At 43.7% G+C, this 21,117-nt stretch overlaps 1 protein-coding gene across 1 annotated transcript in view; it reads left to right on the forward strand.

Moving 5' to 3' along the window:
- The window catches only part of NTNG2 (netrin G2), a 103,810-nt gene that overhangs the window by 8,574 nt on the left and 74,119 nt on the right, over positions 1 to 21,117 (forward strand). Inside the window, exon 2 of the mRNA XM_083160918.1 lies at positions 7,856 to 8,787. Within this exon, the coding sequence (XP_083017044.1) occupies positions 8,521 to 8,787 (267 nt within the window). The 5' untranslated portion in view covers positions 7,856 to 8,520. The remainder of the gene's footprint in view (positions 1 to 7,855; positions 8,788 to 21,117) is intronic.

Below are 21,117 nucleotides of genomic sequence, written 5' to 3' on the forward strand. Positions count from 1 at the left end.
AGCAGCTTGTGGAGGGGCAGGACAAAATTCCACGATGGGCTGTAATTTGCTCTAAGATCTGAATAAAGATCAGTGACAGAGACCAATAGCGTACATGGAACATTGCTCCTCCCCTTCCTTCCTGTGTCTGGCAGAAAAATGACTTGTTGGTGGCTAAAGTATCATGGGATGAGGTATCTGTGATATTTATTTTCAATTAGCCACAGAGTTTACCATGCTACTAATTGTCAACATGGTCCTATGTGGGCAGCATGGATGGTGTAATGGTTAGTATTACTGCCTCACAGCGCTGAGGTCATGGGTTTTATTCCCACCATGGCCCTAACTGTGCAGAGTTTGTATATTCTCATCGTGTTTGCGTGGGTTTCCTCTGGGTGCTCCGGTTTTCTCCCACAATACAAAAATATACTGGTAGGTCAGTTGGCTCCCAACAAAATTACCCCTAGAATGTGGTAGAGGATGTAGATTGTAAGCTCCACTGGGGCAGGGACTGATGTGAATGTTCAACTATTCTTTGTACAGCGCTGCGGAATATGTGTGCGCTATATAAACAGCTGTTAATAAACAATAAATAAATTCTATCAGGTCCTTTGTCCCTCTGTGCTTTTATGGCGCACTATTCCTTGCAGACACAGGTGCCACGTGGAAAAGTCAGCGTTAGAACGCACAGAGGGGGAGGTGCTCTAAAGCGAAAACCACATTTTCACATGCCCTAATGTCCACACGCCACGTCAGTGCTGCGGATGGAATTTGCAGCTTTTTCTGGTGATACCCTGTAGTAGCCAATGGGCTTCTCTCCGCAGCGCTGTGTGAGGGATCCGTCACTGTTCTTTCCCAGCATGCCCCGCCACCGGCACTGCATTGCAAAGGACAGTTCTTAAAGCCAGAGCTGTCCTTTGCTTAACTAATCGCATATGTTAGAGCATATGCAATTAGTATCGATGCGGTAGCTGCTGGAGGGGACCAAAAACGGGGCAGCGGATGTTAGAACAACCCGTGCGGAGTCTGCATTTTATGGGTTACAACATGTTTCATGTGGGTTTATCACTCTGAAAAAAGTGGCTGGTTCTGGACGTTAAATTCGCAGCTTTTCACTGTGCAGTAAACCCTGTATGTACTGTATCTGCATATGAGCCTCAGAATTTATCTCATAAGTACATTGAAGTGGCTTATTGTGGTACCACTAGCCCTGGGCCTAGGTAGGAACAAACGTTTATTCTAGTTTGTATTTTGCTTCCTGAGGAATCGGTTCCACGGAGGGCTTAACAGGAAGGGAAATCAAACCATGTTCTGCTGTATTTGACATAGGAGACATTTTAGAGTTAAACTGTCTCAGGCTAAGGGTATAAATTCCCTTTAAGGCCAGGCTGGCCAAACTGGTCCTCGAGATCTACCAACAGTTCACGTTTACCTAGCTGGTGCAGACATTACCAACTGTCACATTTTCAAACCTGTGCTGCATGCGTTCCTAACTGGTAAATTCCGACACATTCTACAGATCTACATATAAATCGGTGACTGTGAAAACATGGACTTTCGGTAGATCTTGAGTACCGGTTCGGCCAACCCGGCTGTAGGAGGGATTGGTTGCTCGCATGGTCCATAGGTAACGCATTCCATAGAGGAATACTAGCAAATCCTAGAACGTTCTCACACAACTTCTACTGACTTTGACTCAGTTATCATACAGGTGTATAAGAATAGTAACTCATTCACACTCAATAAAGAGCACCAGACGTATTAAAGTGTGTTGTAGATGTTCATAAAGTGCTAATTGTAAATACAGTAACTATCCCTGAACTGATTCATTATGAGACATATTTAATATGTACAACTTGTACAAATTTGCTTCAGGCTACGGTAACAAATCAGGGATTATTACCTTTCTTCTGCTTAACTTGCAATATACTGATCAAAATGAATGTTTAATGGGCCGCTATGGCTTGCAGTAAATTCAATTTTGGCTATTTTTGCCATGTTATTAAAGTGTGGCAGAAATAATCTTTAGCACTTTGTAGCCTTTCATAAATAAGGCTAAAGGTCTTATCTAATAAAGCGTCTGCTCTGCACGTCTGGCGTAAGACTGGAGACACTGCCCTAGTTAACGAAGACTACAATTTGTTATGTATGTCTCATATTGACTTCTATTATGAAAATGTAACATTTAGGAAAATGTCATTAAACGAGGCGGTTCTGCTTCAGATTCGCGGAAGACACTTAATTAAATAAGCAAAATAAGCAGCATTAGTTTCCTTTTAAAACTAAAAATGAAGTCTCTTCCCCTACTGGCTCTTTAGAGGTTAATAATTCTATTATCGGGAATTTAATGAGGTTTCTTTTTTTTTAGCAGCACAGTTTTACACTTGTACAAGTAACACTTGTAGATGAAAAGTCTCTCTTACATTAATTGAGAACCGCATGGGATCTGGCTTTACAGATGAGATGGCGGACAGTACCCCTCCTGCAATAATCTCGCAGAGGCAATATTAGAACTGAAGCGGGGGGCTTGTGTTTGGGTGGTGAAAATGAGGTGTGCTGCTCACAGCAATCTCAATAACATTCGAATCTACAGTATGAGAGATAGATTTTTTTTGCCTGTTTCGGTCATTTGTCTCAATCAAGTGGCCTTCATCTTTGAAAGGGGGTGAAAGAGACCTTAACATGGATATATGAATGCTTTACGATGGATCAATGTGTGCATACAATTCCCACAGCTCTAAGGCTGCAAATCTAATATTTGTTTTTGATTTTCTTGTATATAACTGACGAGATTGTTTCAACATGAACATGCTTGGCCGCTGTTTAATAATATACTTCCAATATCCCGTATATCTTCTTCAGGGGACAGTTCGCCACTGCCCACCTGTGGTTCTGTCCAGAATTTATTAACGTGTACTGGAAGAAAGGACATCATGTTCGCCTTCTGCTGATGTTATTGCAGAATTCACATTTTGATATATTCCTAGCCAGTGTCCGTAAAAAAGAAGGGACCCTCCCTTGCAAAAAAAAAAAAGGAAAGTAATGAATCCTGAAATGGATATACCCTTGAATGTGTTGGCCTCCATGCAGAGATACTTCTATCTTTGTTAGATATACAAGTTTAAAATACCATTACGAATTAGGAAAAAACTCTTGGGGAACTTTGACTGGTCACACAGTTACCTAAATCTCAGGAAAAATTTTTTTTGAGTTTCTGCTTCCAAATTGCTAAGCACCGCCTTCATTTACCGTTCTTTGTGATTTCCTTTTTGCAGTGGGCAGAAGTTGTGCAATAGGTAGCCAATCAGAACAGAGGAATGACCACAGCATCACATATTACATAGTGGGTAGAGAAAGCAGTGCAGGGACGGGGCCAGTGTGATCAGCTGTGTATATCCGATAGACCCAAAAGCTGATTACAGTTTAAAAAATAAAATCATACCTACCCAGGGTCCATTGTTCGCTGCTCCAATGAAGGCTGCTGGCCATTGGGGCTCCAAGCGGCTCTTGTGACTCTCAGTGTAGTAAAGTGATGCTGCAAAGTGTCAGCTCACAGCAGCAGGAAGCCCTGATGACCAGCAGCCCTCCAGGAGCTCCAATTACCGATCCCCAGGTGTTGGTGACTATGATCTGGGGAAGGGCGGGTCTGCACGACGGGAGGCGGTGCTGGGGTTGTTGGTAGTGGCAGTGATATTGGTCAGCGGCACATGCGCAGCTCATGGTCAGGGTAACTTTCCTGAAAATTACCCTGATTAGGCTTCGGACCACCATTACAGGCGCAGATTCCTGCCAGATTTTCCCTGCGTGCGATTATTGATATCAATTTAATCAATAATCATACGGCCGCCGCGTGTTAAATAGCAGAGGAAGCAGCATTTAATACGTCAGGTTATGAGTGATGAATTAATGAGTACAGGGCTACATGTAACAGGGACATTAACATGCAGTGAGGAATGGAATCGGCAGAAAACCAGTTATACTATATATATATATATATATATATATTGGGTTATATATTGGAAGGTGCAGGGTCCCTAGCAGCACTGTAGTAGGGAACTTCTATGTCCAGCACATATCATGGCGTCATACTGTTGAAGAGAGAGATGGGAAAAGAAAACTGAGTATTGGGGGCATAACGCCAGGCTGCTGAATACCGGTGCCACCGCTGCACCCAGCGTGGATCGCACATCCCTAGTTAAGGACTTGATGGTTTTGGTTACAGGCTCTTTGTTAAGCAAAGTTCATAAATTCCCATTTGCATTTGCGTTTAGTTTTTTCTTTTTCTTACATACAATACCTGTAGCTGCTTCTCTTTCCCATAACGCATAAAGCTTCTCTTGTTCTATTTCATAAGCCAATCACCGTACATCTCTTAGTCACAGCTGGGGGTGCGCTGGCTGCAGTTTTTTCTTAGAAAGAATGGATTTTGGGTTCCATAGAATAGTTTATGTATCATATTGAATTTTAGCACCAAGTATATTATATGAATTCTGACATTCACCTGACAATATCCTCTAATATGCACCTGCACACACCAACCTCTGCACTCGATGGTATATTTACTAGAGTGCGGATATATAGAAGTAGCGATGTTTCTTATAGTGACCAATTATATTCTACTTATCATCTATCTAGCACCTTCCAATAGGTAATAGCTATAATTTTATTGGTTTCTATGGGCAACATCTCAATTTCTATAAACCTGCACTTTAGTTACACGTTTAGACCCCTTTTTGTCCATATGAAATACAGGATGGGAGGCCCTCATTTCTTCATCTACATAGCAAATTAAATTGTATAAAGGACTCTTTAATTCAGTTATACATTCTAAAGATTTAAAAGTGTGTTGGAATAAATAGATAAAAAAATAAAGGGTTAGGGCTAAGGGAGGGGGACAGGGGGAAGGTAAGTATACTTACCTAACCCCTGTACGTATTCCCTCCAGCATCGGTATTCTGAACGCCGGTATCCCCACAACCAATCATCCGCATGTATCATGCATGCAAACAGATGGAATGTATACAGGTAATGAAGAGGACCATACATCTCCGGAAATCAACACTGATGCAGCATCCTTCATAGGTCCCCCCAAAGTCCCCATCCAGTATCATAGGACCCTTATTTACCATCAATATTCTTTTACAGAACAGTTATGCAATCCCACTGTAAAATAGCAAATCAACATAAAGGGCTACAAATGCAATAATTGGTCTCTATATGGCCAACCCCAGAGGCCTCCGATTTGGGCCCAGTTGTCAACAAGTATTCTCTCTCTTGCTGATAAAAAGGCACCAGCCCTGATTTAATGTCATCCAACTCTCAACTGATGGACAATGCCAGAAGAACCATAGGGGATAGTGAAAAAAGATCACTGTCATTACAGTCCAGCAGGAGCTTTTACCTGTAGCGCGTCCTGTCTTCAGTCCTCTACCCAAGGTCGATCAACCAACTCTCTCCTCTGGTCTCCGGCATGGTTTCTTGTACTGGCTCAGACTTCTGAGTACAGGAAAGAAATATCTTTGATGGCTACTTTATTGGCATCCCCTGTCTCCTCAGTGCTGGACAGATACTGAGGTGCCGACGAGTTGTCCCTTGTTATTATACCCCACACGCCACAGAGCAGAATGAGTTCCGCCCTGTATCAGTCTCACCTAGAACAGCATTCAACTTTGTTGAAATAAGAAAGTCAGTTTGGTTTAGTTGGAGTTTTAGCGCAGTAGCTAAACTCTGCCATTACCCTCACCGGCCCTTTAAATAGAATGCGTTAGGAGAGACCGTATTAGTCTCCATGCATTTTCTCTATGTTCTTGAAACCTTGGAATTACCCTAAACTCTACCCACAAAACATCCACTGCAGCTAACATTATGATTTAAATGAATTAAAGCTACAAGGATGAACGGCGCTTGGCACTTAAATATACATTGCATTATGGCGGCTGTACTACTTATTCCCTACAGGATGCACCTCGGTTGAGTGCTGGTTATTTTCCTTCCAAGCACCTAAATCTGAGTGGAGTCCTCATCAGGAGGTCATATTACATTATGAGTTGGCAAAGTGCAGAGCATACTGTATGTCCTATAAGATTCTCTTCCTTCCTGGGACATTAAGTACAGTCTGCACTGTTCAGATTTAACCAATAGTGCAAATGAAGAGAATCTGTAATGTGCATATAAACAGGAATGGCTGTATGTAGGTGACAGGGCACTGAATGCATAACACCATAGATTAACACCTGTAACCTTACAGCTTATCTCTTGCACATGTGCTGCTTATGGCCCTCATTAAGGTTGAATTACATAAGCGATGCAACCAGCAGTGTCCTGATAATCGGTAAACTGCATGAACAGGACCCTCCTGGGCATGGGCATGACAGGTCCTGGGATTGCATTGCTGTATTGCGAACACCTCGGCCCTCACAAGGCCCCGCGCAAATGGAAGTCCGAGACTGATTGGTTGTTATGTTGGATGCAGACGATTTACCGACAGTCAAGATACCAACGGGCAAAATGCCGACAACCATTCGCAGACAGTCAAAATACCGACATGTTCAAAATGTCAATATCCACAATGCTGACATGGTCAAAATGCCAACACGCTGAATTTAAAATGTCAACATGTCAAAAACTCGACATGAATTTTTCATGATGTTTTCTTTGAAACCAATTTGTTCTTACTTCACGATCCAAGTGGGCTTAGAGTAGTTAGATTATAATTATTATATCAATATAGACCCCCCCCCAAAAAATATACTTTTGACATGTCGACATTTAAATGTTGGCATTTTGACCGTGTCGGCATTTTGACCATAATGTCAGCATTTTGAACAGGTCGGTAATATGTCCATCATTATTGTGATTGAGGGTAAATCATGGATGGTGTAATGGTTAGCATTACTGCCTCACAGCACTGAGGTCATGTGTTCCATTCCCACCATGGCCCAAACTGTGTGGGGTTTGTATATTCTAGCTATGCTTGAGTGGGTTTCCTCTGGGTACTCTGGTTTCCTCTCACAATCCAAAAATATACTGGTAGGTTATTTGGCTAAAAAATGAAAATTATCCCTAGAATGTCTGTATGTGTGTGCGTGTACATGTGGTAGGTAATAGAGTGTAAGCTCCACTGGGGCAGGGACTGATGGGAATGTTCAAATATTCTCTGTAAAGTGCTGCGGAATATGTGTACGCTATATAAGAAACTCGTGATAAATCATATTGATTCTATTATGGGCAACATCTCTACCTTATCTTTCCTGAAAGCTTGATACATCTTCCCCAAATATGATAACCACGTTTCAGATCTACTTATATTTAGTACTGTTTGTTTCTCTGGCTCAGATTTCACATTTTAATACACTAATATGCTACAGTATATACTAAGATGATCTATATGGAATTTAAAATTACAATTTTAATTCACTTCAGTTATGACCTAAATTGCTTTTTTGTTGTAAAATATTTAAAAGCTGTTAATAAATACCATCCAATTCCTCTGGAACAAATGTGTCTTTTATATTAGTTTTATGGATTATAATTGCAGTATGTCCCACATAACACTTTGGTGGTTTGTTTAGTGTATAATGTATGTTTACCAATTAAATACATTCTGTGTAGTATTTTTTTATATGTTTGTTACTAGGATTTTGAACATTACATGGGGTTAGTAAGAGGTCTCCATGGGTTACGTATGATCCCCCCCCCCCCTTCCCCCTGTATGTTATGAAATAAATGCATTGGTTCTGAAATGAGAAATATGTCTAGATGGAAAAGACAAACCATCTGTTGTGTGGATGTGGTTGGCAGATACGATGGATGAAAACTGAGTTCCAAAGATTGTTTTCTTTGTAACGTGTAAACTTGTCCATTATATTTTTTGCAGGGACCGTTGGCTGATAACGTCTCGCCTAAACGACAATGCTTGTTATTCTGACTAAATGGACAGTTCCACAAGAAGAAAGAAAAAACATTTGACTACATTATAAAGCTTATTTCCCAGTGTTGAATGTCGACGTGATTGAAACTCGCAAACTGACCTTTATCCTAGTTGGCACCAGACAAGGTTTATCGTGGGACCTTTTAGTTTGACCTGATGTCTTGGACCATGTGGTTCTACCGTCACAAGACTTGGACCTTCATAGTTCCTATTTGAGAAGACTTTGGAGAGGACAACCAATTAAACAGGAAGATTCTTTTTGTGGTGATAAATAACATGAGAAAGTGCCCATCTCGGAAAGCTTTGCTGAGTAACATAAACCCTCATCTGTGCCTAAGAATGGACTTTTAAATACAGTATTGCTTTCTCGCTGTATCCAACGGTGGAGGCTTCGATGCAGAGTCTAAGGGACCTGGAAAGATGGGAATTGTCTCAGCGACACAATGATCTTGGTGTAGATATGCAGACTGAGTCCTTCATGTGTTTGAATATACTAAACATTATCCGTTACCTATAGTGTGGAGAGTCCAGCTGTATCTCTGTACCTGTCAATGAAGTGTTTCCATGCTGATCCTGACAGTAGCACCTGAGCCCCCTGAAGTTTCCCCTCTATGTCTACTAGGCATCTCCACTCCTGGAGATCACCAGCGTTGGGTCCAGTTACCATGCTGCCATTGGCTGTCTTCCTCATGCAGTGCCTGCCTCTGGCACTGGGACACTATGACATCTGTAAATCCTGGGTGACCTCAGATGAGGGCCCTTCCTGGGAATTTTATGCCTGCCAACCAAAGCCCATGGTTATGAAAGAATATGCCATAATTAAAGTGGACCCCCCTGGGATTACCTGTGGGGATCCGGCAGAGTATTTCTGCACACATGTAAGTACCCGCTGAGGCCTAGCTTCATGTTACATAGCTACAATAGATTTGGGGCTGTTGTTAAGTATTCAACATTGAGCTTGCATGAAAACTATAAATCTTTTACTTATTATATACTAATGTGGCAGGTGTCTAGTATCGGTGAAGTAGAGAGTTGGAGAGAGAATCCTACCCCCACCATCCCACCCACATTTCCAAGCTTCACACATGTACCCCAGATTTGGGACGCACGAACAGTAGATCGCTTCACTATATCCAATAGCAGCAGTGCATCCATTTCTGAATACTAAGCAGTACATATTTATTAAAGAAGTTGGGGATGTGTTTATAATTCAACTGTGAGAAAGATTTGAAGTTGTCTTAAAACGATCGGTTCCCTTTTTCCTCCAATAATTCTGCCAACATAAACATTCTTCAATGATCTGCTATATTCCGTTTTCCCCTTCAATAATGTGTCATTCAAATAAGCTGATCTTTATTTTCCATGATGAAATATTGATGTGTTAGCTGCAATGTCCTCTCTCAGTAGTCTCTCCGTATCCCGCACAAGCTTTTAAACATCACAACACTTTTCCTACTTTGTAGGCATTTCAAAGTCTTCTAATCAATAATGCACTTAGGACGGACGATAGTGTATGAGCACAAGGGCAGGACCACTATCAGGGGCCACCTCCCCGGCCCCATGTTTTTTTTTTCTTATTTTCTATGGTGTTTTCTCTGCTTATAACAGATAAACTGTATGGGGAATATTTATCACAGGGTAAAAAGCCCCTTTGCCTATAAACATAAATGATATGTATTCTTTTTTAGTTGAGTTTTTGTATTCAGAGAAATTCTACTTAGCGCCATTATTGTTGCACTGGTGATCAATACAATTCCTTAAATTTCTGCCATAACATAAAGGGCTACATTTAAATAGATAGAAATATATGCAGGTAATACATAGATGCATAATGGTAATAAAGGTAACAGAATCCTTCATGATTCACAACGGAACTGTGTAGTATCCAAGGGCAATGAGAATATACAGTACAAGTGCCCTAATGAAATGCACATAAAATATGGAGGAATTCAATTGCCAGTGAAGGAAGCGAAGTGCTGTTGCTGCAGTGTTTATCTGCTGGCAATAGCAGCCCGATCTGCATCCTTCGCCAAGCTGATTCCCTCCATTGTTCACCCCTGAGTTCCCTCTACCCTATGGGGTAGTGAACACTTATGAATGAGATCCTACTGCCATTGGGGTTCGTTCAAAAATTGGCCAAATGAGATACTCGCCGGTAATTGAATTCCCTATCATATGTTAAAAGTTCCAGAAGGGAATGTACAGACATATGCATTGAAAAAGTTACGAATGAGTAAGATCCCTTTAGGGCCTGATTCTCAGTCACAGCATACTTGTATATTGCCTCTCCGAGAGGTGCGCTATTGTAGTATGCATATACAGAAAGGGGAGGAGTTTGCCGTGGCATTTGCATACAGTCACAGACAGGCCACCATCAATAGGCTCTGTGGTGCGCCCATTTGTATCCAGCCTGGAGTCAGCCGCGCAGAATGTTGTCCTTATAGGAAATAGGGTGGAACAAGAGGTTTCGAGGCAGTCGAGATTGTGCCACTAGCATACAGTATATACAGCACTGTATATAAAGTATCAGCTGTGCCTGCTTGTTTATTCACTATTGCTGATACATATATATATATATATATATATATATACTAGCTAAGCCTGCTCGAAGCAAAACTTCGAAAAGCTAGTCTCTGTGTGTTTCTGCATGTGTGATTGCCTCTTCGTATCTGTATGTGTGAAAGAGACAGATATGTAGATTCACTCGCTGCCAGCAGATTCCAGTGTTTCAGTTACACACGGACACTAGACATATATATATATATATATATACTGTATATATATATATATATATATATATACACACACACACACACACAGACAGTAGTATACATACATACTTTTGCTGCCTGTCGCCGTCCGTCACCTTCCTCATAGGGCTCCTCGCGTCATTAGTCCCAACTCCCTCCTAGCATGACACAGTGATTCTCTGGGATACAGGGGTGGGACATATTGGCAGGGTCCATTCACTGCTGCAGTGAGAGGGGGGTCGGTCTTTGATTGAAGGGGGGGGTTCTGGGTACTCAGAAATACCACCACCCCCGTGGACACCCTGTGCAGGAGCACAAGCTGCAGGGTGCAGTCAGCTGGCAATGTATCCCTATTGGCCACAGGTGGCGCTGCTGTAGCGATTCTATCTTCTTTCTCTTGTGTTGTTTTGTCTTCTTTATATTTATCTTCCTTACACAGGGGGAGGATTTCCCACGTGTACCCCTAATTCTAGTGATGTGCGTGTTCAGTTTTACTCGGATTTACTTGTTTTTTTTTCCCAATTGGCTATCGAATGTCACATGGGAGATGTTGTCCATAGCAACCAATCAGTTTCTTTGGGCCATTTCTCTATTGCATCCTAATGATTTATAACTTCAGCATATTTTCCACTAAGGGCCTGATTCAGACCTGCTCACTGTGCTGGCGTATATCCGGTGCCTAGTGAGCAGGTAAACGCCGCCCGCTGTCCCGCCAAATGTCTGCCCCCCCGTCACCCGAATCTGCTCACCAGCACGCGGGCAGATTTTTTTCCCTCCGTTAATTAAAGTCAATCTAGACTGGCTTAAGATGGACAAATTCGGGGAGGGCACTGGCGTCCTGTGACAGCGGCCTGCCCGGAGCAGACATCAACACGGCTGCTGGCGTACAGCCAGCGCTTCTATGGGCGTGTCCACTGTTTTTGTGGGCACACCCATGAAACTATGGGCGGTCTCCTGCGTCCATCCCCTTCCCTCCCACTGGCGTAGTCGTTTGCTCCGGGGGTTTACACATGCGCATATTTGTGCATGCACAAACCCGAACAATTGGACATGGTAGCAAATTCGTCTCGGGACCAGCTGGTCGGATTCGCCCGCTAAGATTCAATCGCCACTTATAAAGACTACAGCGCTACAGCTGGTTCGGCTGTTTTATAACTAGCTCCGCATGTCAGGCACAGTAGGCACCTTATATTACTGCAACACATCAATCAGGTGTCCAATCAGGTGTCCAATCAGGTGTCCAATCAGGTGTACGATCAGGTGTACAATCAGGTGTACAATCAGGTGTACACTCAGGTGTACAATCAGGACAGCGCTGTATCATATATTATACCTGGCCTCTGTATCTGTGAGCATTGGGGATGAGCTGAGGGCAGGCCATGGAAAACAGAGCACGGACTCTGTACAGACCAGACTGGGACCAATAATGTGATCAGAGCAACTGAGCACTAACAGGATACAACCTATCATAGACCAGCAAGGAGGGAATATCTGATTTGTTGCTATGGGAAAAATCAGATATATTCTAATTGCTGTACTTTAATAAACTTGCCCAGCCATTGATGTATTCTGTACACTTCAGAAAATAATATATCTCAACCATTAGAATTATATATATATTCCTGCTTTCCTGATTTAGGAGTTGAGCTGTGCTCTCTTCCCTTACTGGATCACTATATGATTGCCGACTGATGTTAAACCACATAGCGCCCTGTTTTCACCAATTTGAAAGAAGTATAAGAACTCTTCTAAAACTTTGAAGAACAACTGATGGTGGATATCTTCAAATCCACAATACCTGAGGAATTTATATTGAACCAATACACACTTTTGAGGAATCCCATTACTACCAATAAGATTGTGTGGTCATCTCAACAAATTGATGTACCCTTTGCCCCTGATGAAGTCAACACCATGACGAAACGCGCTGGTCTAACCATTTTGTCTGATTGACTATTATGTGTAGTTGAGGATCGTTTTTTATCTTTTTTTATTCACTGAACTATATTTTAAAAACATGTATGCCCACTATTACACCCTGAGGACATTCTTATTAAATATTACCTGAATATATTTTATGCTTCATTTAAGGTTTAGCGCACTCTGAATCCATTTGTTGGATTAGTTTAGCCAATCTGCGTCATGGATCTGTAGAAACTGGGAGACAAGAAATTAGATTCCTAAAATTTTTGGTTTAAAGTAATACGTAGTGTCATGTAAGAATGCAGCTTAATACTGTATTATACTGTAAGACCTGAAATCCAGCGACTCTGTGACTGCCTGTCAGTGTCAGAACCTCACTCTCTCGGCTGCCGGAGCAGGTGCTGTGGAATGTTTCGGTACAATCCATGTTTCCCCTCCCGAGGAGTCTGTGATGCCAACGAATCATGGCATTGTGCAGCAGGGGACATACAAATACTGACACAAATCTCAGCACCAAGCACCCTCATGCCACTGGAGCGGAGGTTCCACAAATACATAAGCGTGCTCGCCTAGTTCTTTCTGTACTCTGTGTCTGCTTTCCCCAGCAGATTCCAGCTGTCATGCATTCCCAGCAGCCTCTGGGAGGATGAGGCCTCTTTGTTCATTGGAGGTTGTTATATCCTGTGTATCTCTGTGAATTTGGCCTTGTGACCACTATTGTTGTATTAGTCGCTGCATGGTCAAAACATTAGCAGCACCCATAGTTAAGGGCCCATCTGTGACACGGGGGAAGATGTATTATTACCGGGAGAAGAGAGAAAGTGGAGATAAAGTGAAAGGAGATAACGCACCAGCCAATCAGCTCCCAACTGTCATTTTTAAACTGAGTTGATTGTCTGGTGCTTTATCTCCTTTCACTTTATCTCCGGTTTATCTCTCCTCCAGGCTTAATACATCTGTCCCCTTGTTATAATTTGAGAATAAAGTGTACTACATAGCATTGGAAAAGGGTTGAGCAACCTGTCATTGCTTGCCCCTCCCACCTCACCTTCCCCCTTCCCCTTCCCTTCCCCTACCTTGTTCTCTGCAACAGATGCACCTCCTACTTCCATGGTTATTTCTCCGGTTTTACACATCCTATTTTTTAAGCATTCTTGCCTCCAGTGAGGATTATCCCTCGGGGAGCTCCTTGGAGGTAGGGGTGCAGGGGTTGCTGCGGTGGGTGTAACAGCATGATTCGCTTGGGCAGTGGTGGCATCCGGGGGGCTAATCTACTGTCTTTTAGAGTGTGGGGGAACTACACATAATCAGAATCTGTGAGTTTCTAGGACATTCTGGGAGAATATATAAATACAGTGTGAACGCTTGCTGTTGTAGGTTCTAGTGGTATAAGCCCCGTTCTTGTCTTTGATGTGTCCTTTTGTTTTTGTGTTATGATTTGGCTCCTAGTATGGACACCTGCTTGGCTGACTACCCACTTCAGCTTTGACCCTTTGCTGTAAGGTGTCCCACTCCGGATTCCTGGCCTTGCCTTGTCTGACTATACTCTTGTTGCAACTCTTCACATTTTACCCTTGGCGATGTCCGAGAGTCATTCCCTCTCTGCATTCTCTGTGTATATATATATATATATATATATATATATATATATATATATATATATATATATATATATATATATATATATAAATGTGTGTATGTCATCATAAAACTGCAGCACAAACAAGAAGTTCTTAAATAATATAAGTAATAAAGATCAAAAAGGGTTGAAATTACCTGAGGGATAAAAAAGGGGCAGACTAGATGGGCCAAATGGTTCTTATCTGCCGTCAAATTCTATGTTTCTATGTAATATTTTTGCTGCATATAAAGTGTAGATTATAAATCAAGCTCCGGAGGGGTTAATGCAGCGAAACATTTAACCTTCTCGTCTAACCCCGGAGCACCTCACCCACTTGCCCTTTTGAGCTGGTTCCCCACTTGGCAGATGGGCACCGAGCACAGAGCAGTGCGGAGGCCCCACGGCATCAGCTGATGCTTGGATTACAGATGGTGGATTGGGGAGGGGGGAGGGTTGTGGCCTGCTAGCTTATCTAGCACTCAACCCAAACACAGATAGATTATCCTCTTATCCCTAGTATAGCGAACACACAGCGATTAACCCGACAGGTACCTGGGCACACGCAGACATCGGATAATGGGACATATCGGAACACTGTGGAGAGGGAAATAAAACTAAAATCAGGTTGTCATGTTGGGGTAAATTTACTAAGATGGGCGTTCTATTGAAGATGAGATGTTGCCCATAGCAACCAATCAGGTTCTATCTATTATCTGAATAGTGAGCTATCGGCCCCGTCCCGATGTTTTGGGGACTGCGCATGGTCTATTAAGCGCACGTGCAGCCCCTCTAGCCATACGCAAGCATCGGGGCGGGCCGGGGCAGACAACGGTGGGAATGGCGCTTGCTCATGGGAACGATCAGCATTTGCAGACATTCCGGGGGCGAATGGCTGACATCACAATGGCTGACATCACAATGGCTGACATCACAATACGTCACCCGCCCCATCTTCATCCCGGCGCAGGCAAATAAAAGTCAGTTTTCAATGACTTCTATTTGCGAAGGCAGAAGAAATCATTCGATGGTTGGCAAACATCGAATGATTTCTCAGGCAGCGAAAGCATGCGGGGGATGTGTTCTCGTTATATGTGCATCCCCTTCCATGTTACCAAGGGGAATCGGCGGGGGAGCGGGTGTTCGGACGGGCCGCTTGTGAGTCTCCCGGTCGGTGGGCGGCGTCTCAGGCGATCGGTAAGCTGCGATGTTCGCCCAGTCTGTGGCCCTTGGTTGGAACCCGAGTTCAGCTATTCGCATGCAGCGAGGGATTGTTTCATTCATCTCCCTGGAAAAATATTAATTTGTGCGACCTACAATTTTATGGTCATGTTTTAGGATCGGCTCCTGCCGGTCTTTCTTCTCCTGTGACCCCTGGTGCTGTAAAGTGAGCTGCCAATTTGCAGCGTTACTTTACTGCATCGGGGTCACAGCGCAGCATGAAGCCCTGGAAACTGGCACCCCTAACCGGAGCAGAGATCCCCAGACCCTGGGGAGGTGAGCATGATTTTTTTTGTTTTTCCCATGGTGATCAGCCTGTGTGTCCATCAGACATGAGCTGATCACCGTGGGCTGGTTCCCACACAGCTTTCTCTGCCTAGCAGTAGAGAGAGCTGTGCAGAAGCTGCCAGTTTGCATGTGAGCCCTGTGATTCGTCAGCTGAAGCTGGCGTTATTACCACAGGCCCAAATGCAATTTTTTTTTTTTTTTTTTTTTAAGTTTTTCTTTTTTAGTCAATTTGGCCAGATCACATTTCCATTATAAGTATAGGAAATGTGATCTGCCTATTAAAAAAAAAATCTGTCAATTGAAGGGCGTGGAGCAGTTTTTCACCACAACTGCTCCATAAGCCCTTTAGTACATTCAGGCGATACTGAAATAGTGTGAAAATGTTCCCATTATTTTAGTAAAAATACCATTAGTAAATGGGCCCCTTTTTAAAATAGGCGACTGGTTTCAGCTGAATGCTAAAGTCATCTGGCAGTAGTCTGGTTGCGTTCTTTCGTCTGGATTCGGCGCTCACTGTCATCTTAGTGTGCGCCGGGCCCCTAAGGTCCCTGAGTTTGTTGTGGCGCAGAGTGTCCTCATACGCAGGATTAGTGATAAAATTGTAATAACCATGTAAGAGGATCACGAATCCCCTGTGGCCTTATTATAGAGCTACATCGTCTTTAAGTACCAAATTCAGCATCAGTGTTGTCCCAGTACACAGCTGTCTGATCAGCGTCAGCATAGGGAGCGGGCGTGAGAGAGAGAACGAGAGGCTTCCTCTTACAATCATCGCCCGCCCCATATAAATCACTAACCAGAATGTTTTATTTGTTGCAGTATTTCAAGGGAAATTGGCATAAAATTGAACAACTAACACTAGATGTGTTACTGTAAAGCCAGGGGCAACCGCAGGACATTAACAGGTGAACTTCCAACATTGCCCTTTTCTAAAATATTAATTCAATGTATATACTCTACAAACACAGTATACAATATTAATAACAAGCATTATAGATGCATCCTGGAAATGTACAAATCACACAGCTGTGCTGAAAGGAGTAGGCGGAGGCGCCCCTGCGGTGGTAAAACTGGCAGAGAGAATGATTTCTTCATATTGGAAATAGTAAGCCCGGAAAATCCCATCTAAGAAAGTATCTAGTAGTTCCTTAAAGGCTTCTGCCGGTGGTGGCTAAGGTTGCAGCCACACATCGCGGCGCATTGGGTCCCGTTCAGCAGGGCCCGCTGCGCCGCAAGGAGGCTGTGTGTGGCCATACATAGCGATGTGCCCGGATCCTGCAGAACAGGTTCTGCCCACTGACGACCACAGTCATGTGTAACAGTCAGGTGTATTGCTGGCGAGGGGATTCAGGTGCTGGGGGGGCTGTGTTCACCTGTTCCCTAGGCTGCGGTTGTTTATTTAGCACCTTCTAGAAGATAATAGATGGCATCTGAGTACATTTCCTTCAATAACTATGATGTTAAGTGTAAGCTATTGTTCTCTGCTGTCTATCAGTTAAAACTTAAATTTGACCTTCAAATGTCCTTCAAGGAGTCTGACTGTACAGGAATCCGATTTTCGTCAGGCTCTTTAGGAATAACTTTTTGTAACCTGTTTTTGTTAGTTATCAGCAGCTCTTTATAAGTCCATTTGTGTTTCTTATAATAGTTCTTTAAGTTATCCTTGTCCCCATGTCCATTTTGAACTTTGCAAGTAACAGAGCTTTTGTTTTATATACTGTATGATCCTTATATTTGTATGGACTAAGCTGGGTACAATAGCCAATGTGTACACTGCGGATACCTCCCAACATCGGGCAGGTGCGAAGAGGGACACCTCGTGCACCAAAGGCGATCGGCCGGCCGAAATTTTAGTGGCTCACGGGTGTGGCCTATTCTGTCGAGGCCGCAACACATTTTTGCCGCTGTGGGGGCATGGCTAGTGGCTCTCTAAGCTGCTGGCTATGTCCCCAGCCCCTCAGGCTGGGACTCCCTCCCCCCGCCGCAGGACACTGCCAATCCCGGGTGGGACACGGGAACGTCCTAAAAAACATGGATGTTCCCACGAAAAGTGGGACAGTTGGGAGGTATGACAGTGTGAGAACTTCGGCAAGTACATTCACACTTGCCATTCATACTTGCCGTTGCCAGCAGTGACAGAGCAGTGACAGAACACTTCTGCCAGATGTCCCTCACTAGCGATGTCCCCCACCATCCTGTGCCCACACATCATCAACGTCATGGTGCACATTCATTGGACAATTCGTCATTCCAAACCATTGGCCAAATCACTCAAAATATTGTCAGTTTTGTCTAATGTGTACCCAGCTTTAGGGCCTGATTCAGAGATGAGGTCAGATCTTGGAGCTGCTGCGTCTTTGACTGTGTGATAATATGCTAATGCCACAGGAGACATCTTGAGTAAATAGACTCCTCCCATTGGCTTCTCTGATCCGCTGCTGTTACAATGGCGCATCCAGTGCTATTTTTCAGCAGGCTCCAGCAGGAACTGAGGCCCTTATTCTAGTTCACTCTTTCTGACAAAATCCTTCTTAGATGGACAAAACCATGTGCACTGCAGGTGGGGCAGATGTTACTTGTGCAGAGAGAGTTATATTTGGGTGGGGTTTTACTTCAAAGTGAGATCTATATTACAGTGTAAAAATAAAGCAGTCAGTATTTACCCTGCACAGAAACAAGATAACTCACCCAAATCTAATTCTCTCTGCACATTTTAAATCTTCCCCCCTGCAGTGCACATGGTTTTGTCAATCTAAGAAGGATTTTGTCAGAAAGAGTGAACTAGAATAAGGGCCTCAGTTCCTGCTGGAGCCTGCTGGAGCCTGCTGAAAAATAGCACTGGGCGCATCGGATCATCTGCATGAGTATTGGTCATCTGGGTAACCCCCGGATTACTCAGTACGCACAGGAAATGTTTTCTGTAATGTTTGCTGTCACTCCAGCGATGTTTGGGGCACGATGATCGACATTGCCGGTGGCACTCACATTGCTGTGCTGCTTATGTGCAGATCTTTACATATCAGAGATGTCAGCCTGGGGCAAGAAGGGCAGGGAATGCAGTGGGAGGGGCCCATACTTAGGGGTGTGGGCAGTCCCAGAGGGGGTGTGGCTAGTCAACACAGAGGCTACTAGATGGCAGTATTTCAGAGACCCACAAATGGACACTAGACACTTATTTACTAGTTAAAAGCCCGTCAAAATGACGGCTTCTGCAATGTACTCTCACTTTAATCTGTGGCGGTTTTTAGACCACAAACTCTCCTCCCCACCGCCAGTCTCTATCTGCTCCTTCCTCCAATCTCTGTCTTCACAGCTCCCTCTAATCCAGCAAGGTTAAAAACAGATCATTGTCCCTGCAACAATTGCTTTCACTTTCTGTCATGACATTATTATTTTTTAAGCATACAACGCAGTAATATGGTCCATAGAGTGGCCTCTAGTAATCACTGGCAGTACTTTACCTCATAGAGGTGAGGAGTAGTTAGCCTTTTATATATATATATATATATATATATATATATATATATATATATATATATATATATATATATATATATATATATATAGATTCCTTACATGATCATTTACCAGATATATGCACATAGACTACAGCAATTTACTAAGAAATCTCAGGCTGGCGTAAGACTTTTCGTGACCGCCACCAAGGGGATTCAACAGGCACTGCAATATGGGGACGAGTTTCCCCAATGTTTTAAAGTTATTAAAAAGATGGAAAAAAAACCTGCCCTATAGATTGTGCTCGGATGGGAGCACGTCCTTGCACCGCTGGAGTTGGGGTCAAGTAAGGTCTCGTTAGATCTTCCCTGGGTACTGTGGTAGCAGCATTGCTGCTGGGATTGCTGGTGTCACCGAGGTAGGGACGCTGGGAAGAGGAGATCCTGTGAGAGCCGTCCCTGGCTCTGCCGCGATTCTGTGATTGATGCCACTGCTAGGGCGGTAAGTGGCAATATGAATGGAGCTGAGGCCGGAGCCTGTTACAAAATATTGGAATTGGTATTGGGGATAGGCGGACGGCTACTTCTGTACTAGCCTAGGACAGTTGGAACCCTTCATCAGGCCTATTTACTTGTGTCTAAATAATTGGTGCCCAGTTGCTGCCCAGGTACATCCGTTTAAATAAAAAGGCTCAATATGCCACTCTCACAGCACCGCTTGCTCCTGAGGACGCATGCGCGCTCCCCGTTGGCTCCTGCGGACGCATGCGCGCTCCCCGTTTCCTCCTGCGGACGCATGCGCGCTCCCCGTTTCCTCCTGCGGACGCATGCGCGCTCCCCGTTTCCTACTGCAGACACATGCGTGCTCCCTGATTTCATGTGCCACGGAGACTATAGAAGTCTCTGAAGACGGGCTCCACATGCACATAGGTGAATCTGCGCACATACGCATTGCTAAAAACATTGATCCTCGGTGCGAACAAGTCAAGGCAATCAGAATGAGGGCCCTAATACAATATTAATTTATAATCCTATATCTCTGTAGAATTACTACACAGCTACAGTGATGGCAATGTGACGCTTCAGGGTCCCCCCTTTGTATAATGCCACCCTGGTGAGAGGGGGGTGATTATTGACCTTGCAGTCCAGTAACCTATGGATTGTACGTGATGGGACCTAGCGAGATGCCAGCAGAATGCACAATCAATAAACCCACAAAGAGAGAGAGCGAGTGAGCACATTAAGGAGCCAGATTTAGAAACTCTCCGAAACAAGGGCCCCATTTCCGCTGTGTGAATAATTTATCTCAGCTTAGAGTTTTCTTACCAGTAGGCAGGAAATAGCTTCTCCGTACACGCGGCTCTCTTCCTCCCTTTCTGCCTGTCCCTTTATTTTTTGCTTACTGAGCAGATGAAAGTGGCTGTGTCAGGGCTTTTAACCCCTCTAAGGCCAGAGGCGCCTGTGCTGCTTGCAGGCAATGCTCCACCTGCCATTAGACAGACCAGTGTGATGCACATATCCCAGGATGCCAGCCTAGGGCACTGCCACATCCTGGTGAACCCTGGAACGTTGCTGCTGCTGCTGCTGCTGGTGGGGTCAAAACCTACAATAAAAGTTGATTGAAAAGACATCTTGTGTCATTGACAATCATAGGGGTAGAAGATGTTTTCATAGAACTTGTGAACGTTTTCTTAGTTTATATTTACTGTGGGTTCAACAAGCTAATGCTCTCTGTTATCAGCCACGTCCTTCTCAGAGAAGTTGCCTGGAGTGTCGATCGGTAGGGATAAAGATAGAAAGTCTGGTGTCCATTGGAGTAATGCATCCTGCATTATATCAAATGTCCTCAGCATTGAACACACATCACGGACAAGTTATATCTGTTTCCTGTGGCAACAATAGCAACTTGACCAAGGTTATCTGAAGGCTGCGGTTAGGGTTTAGAATTGCTTA

This window comes from Crinia signifera, chromosome 9, assembly GCF_055691185.1.
Source record: "Crinia signifera chromosome 9, ASM5569118v1, whole genome shotgun sequence".
In the NCBI taxonomy this organism is placed as follows: Eukaryota; Metazoa; Chordata; class Amphibia; order Anura; family Myobatrachidae; genus Crinia; species Crinia signifera.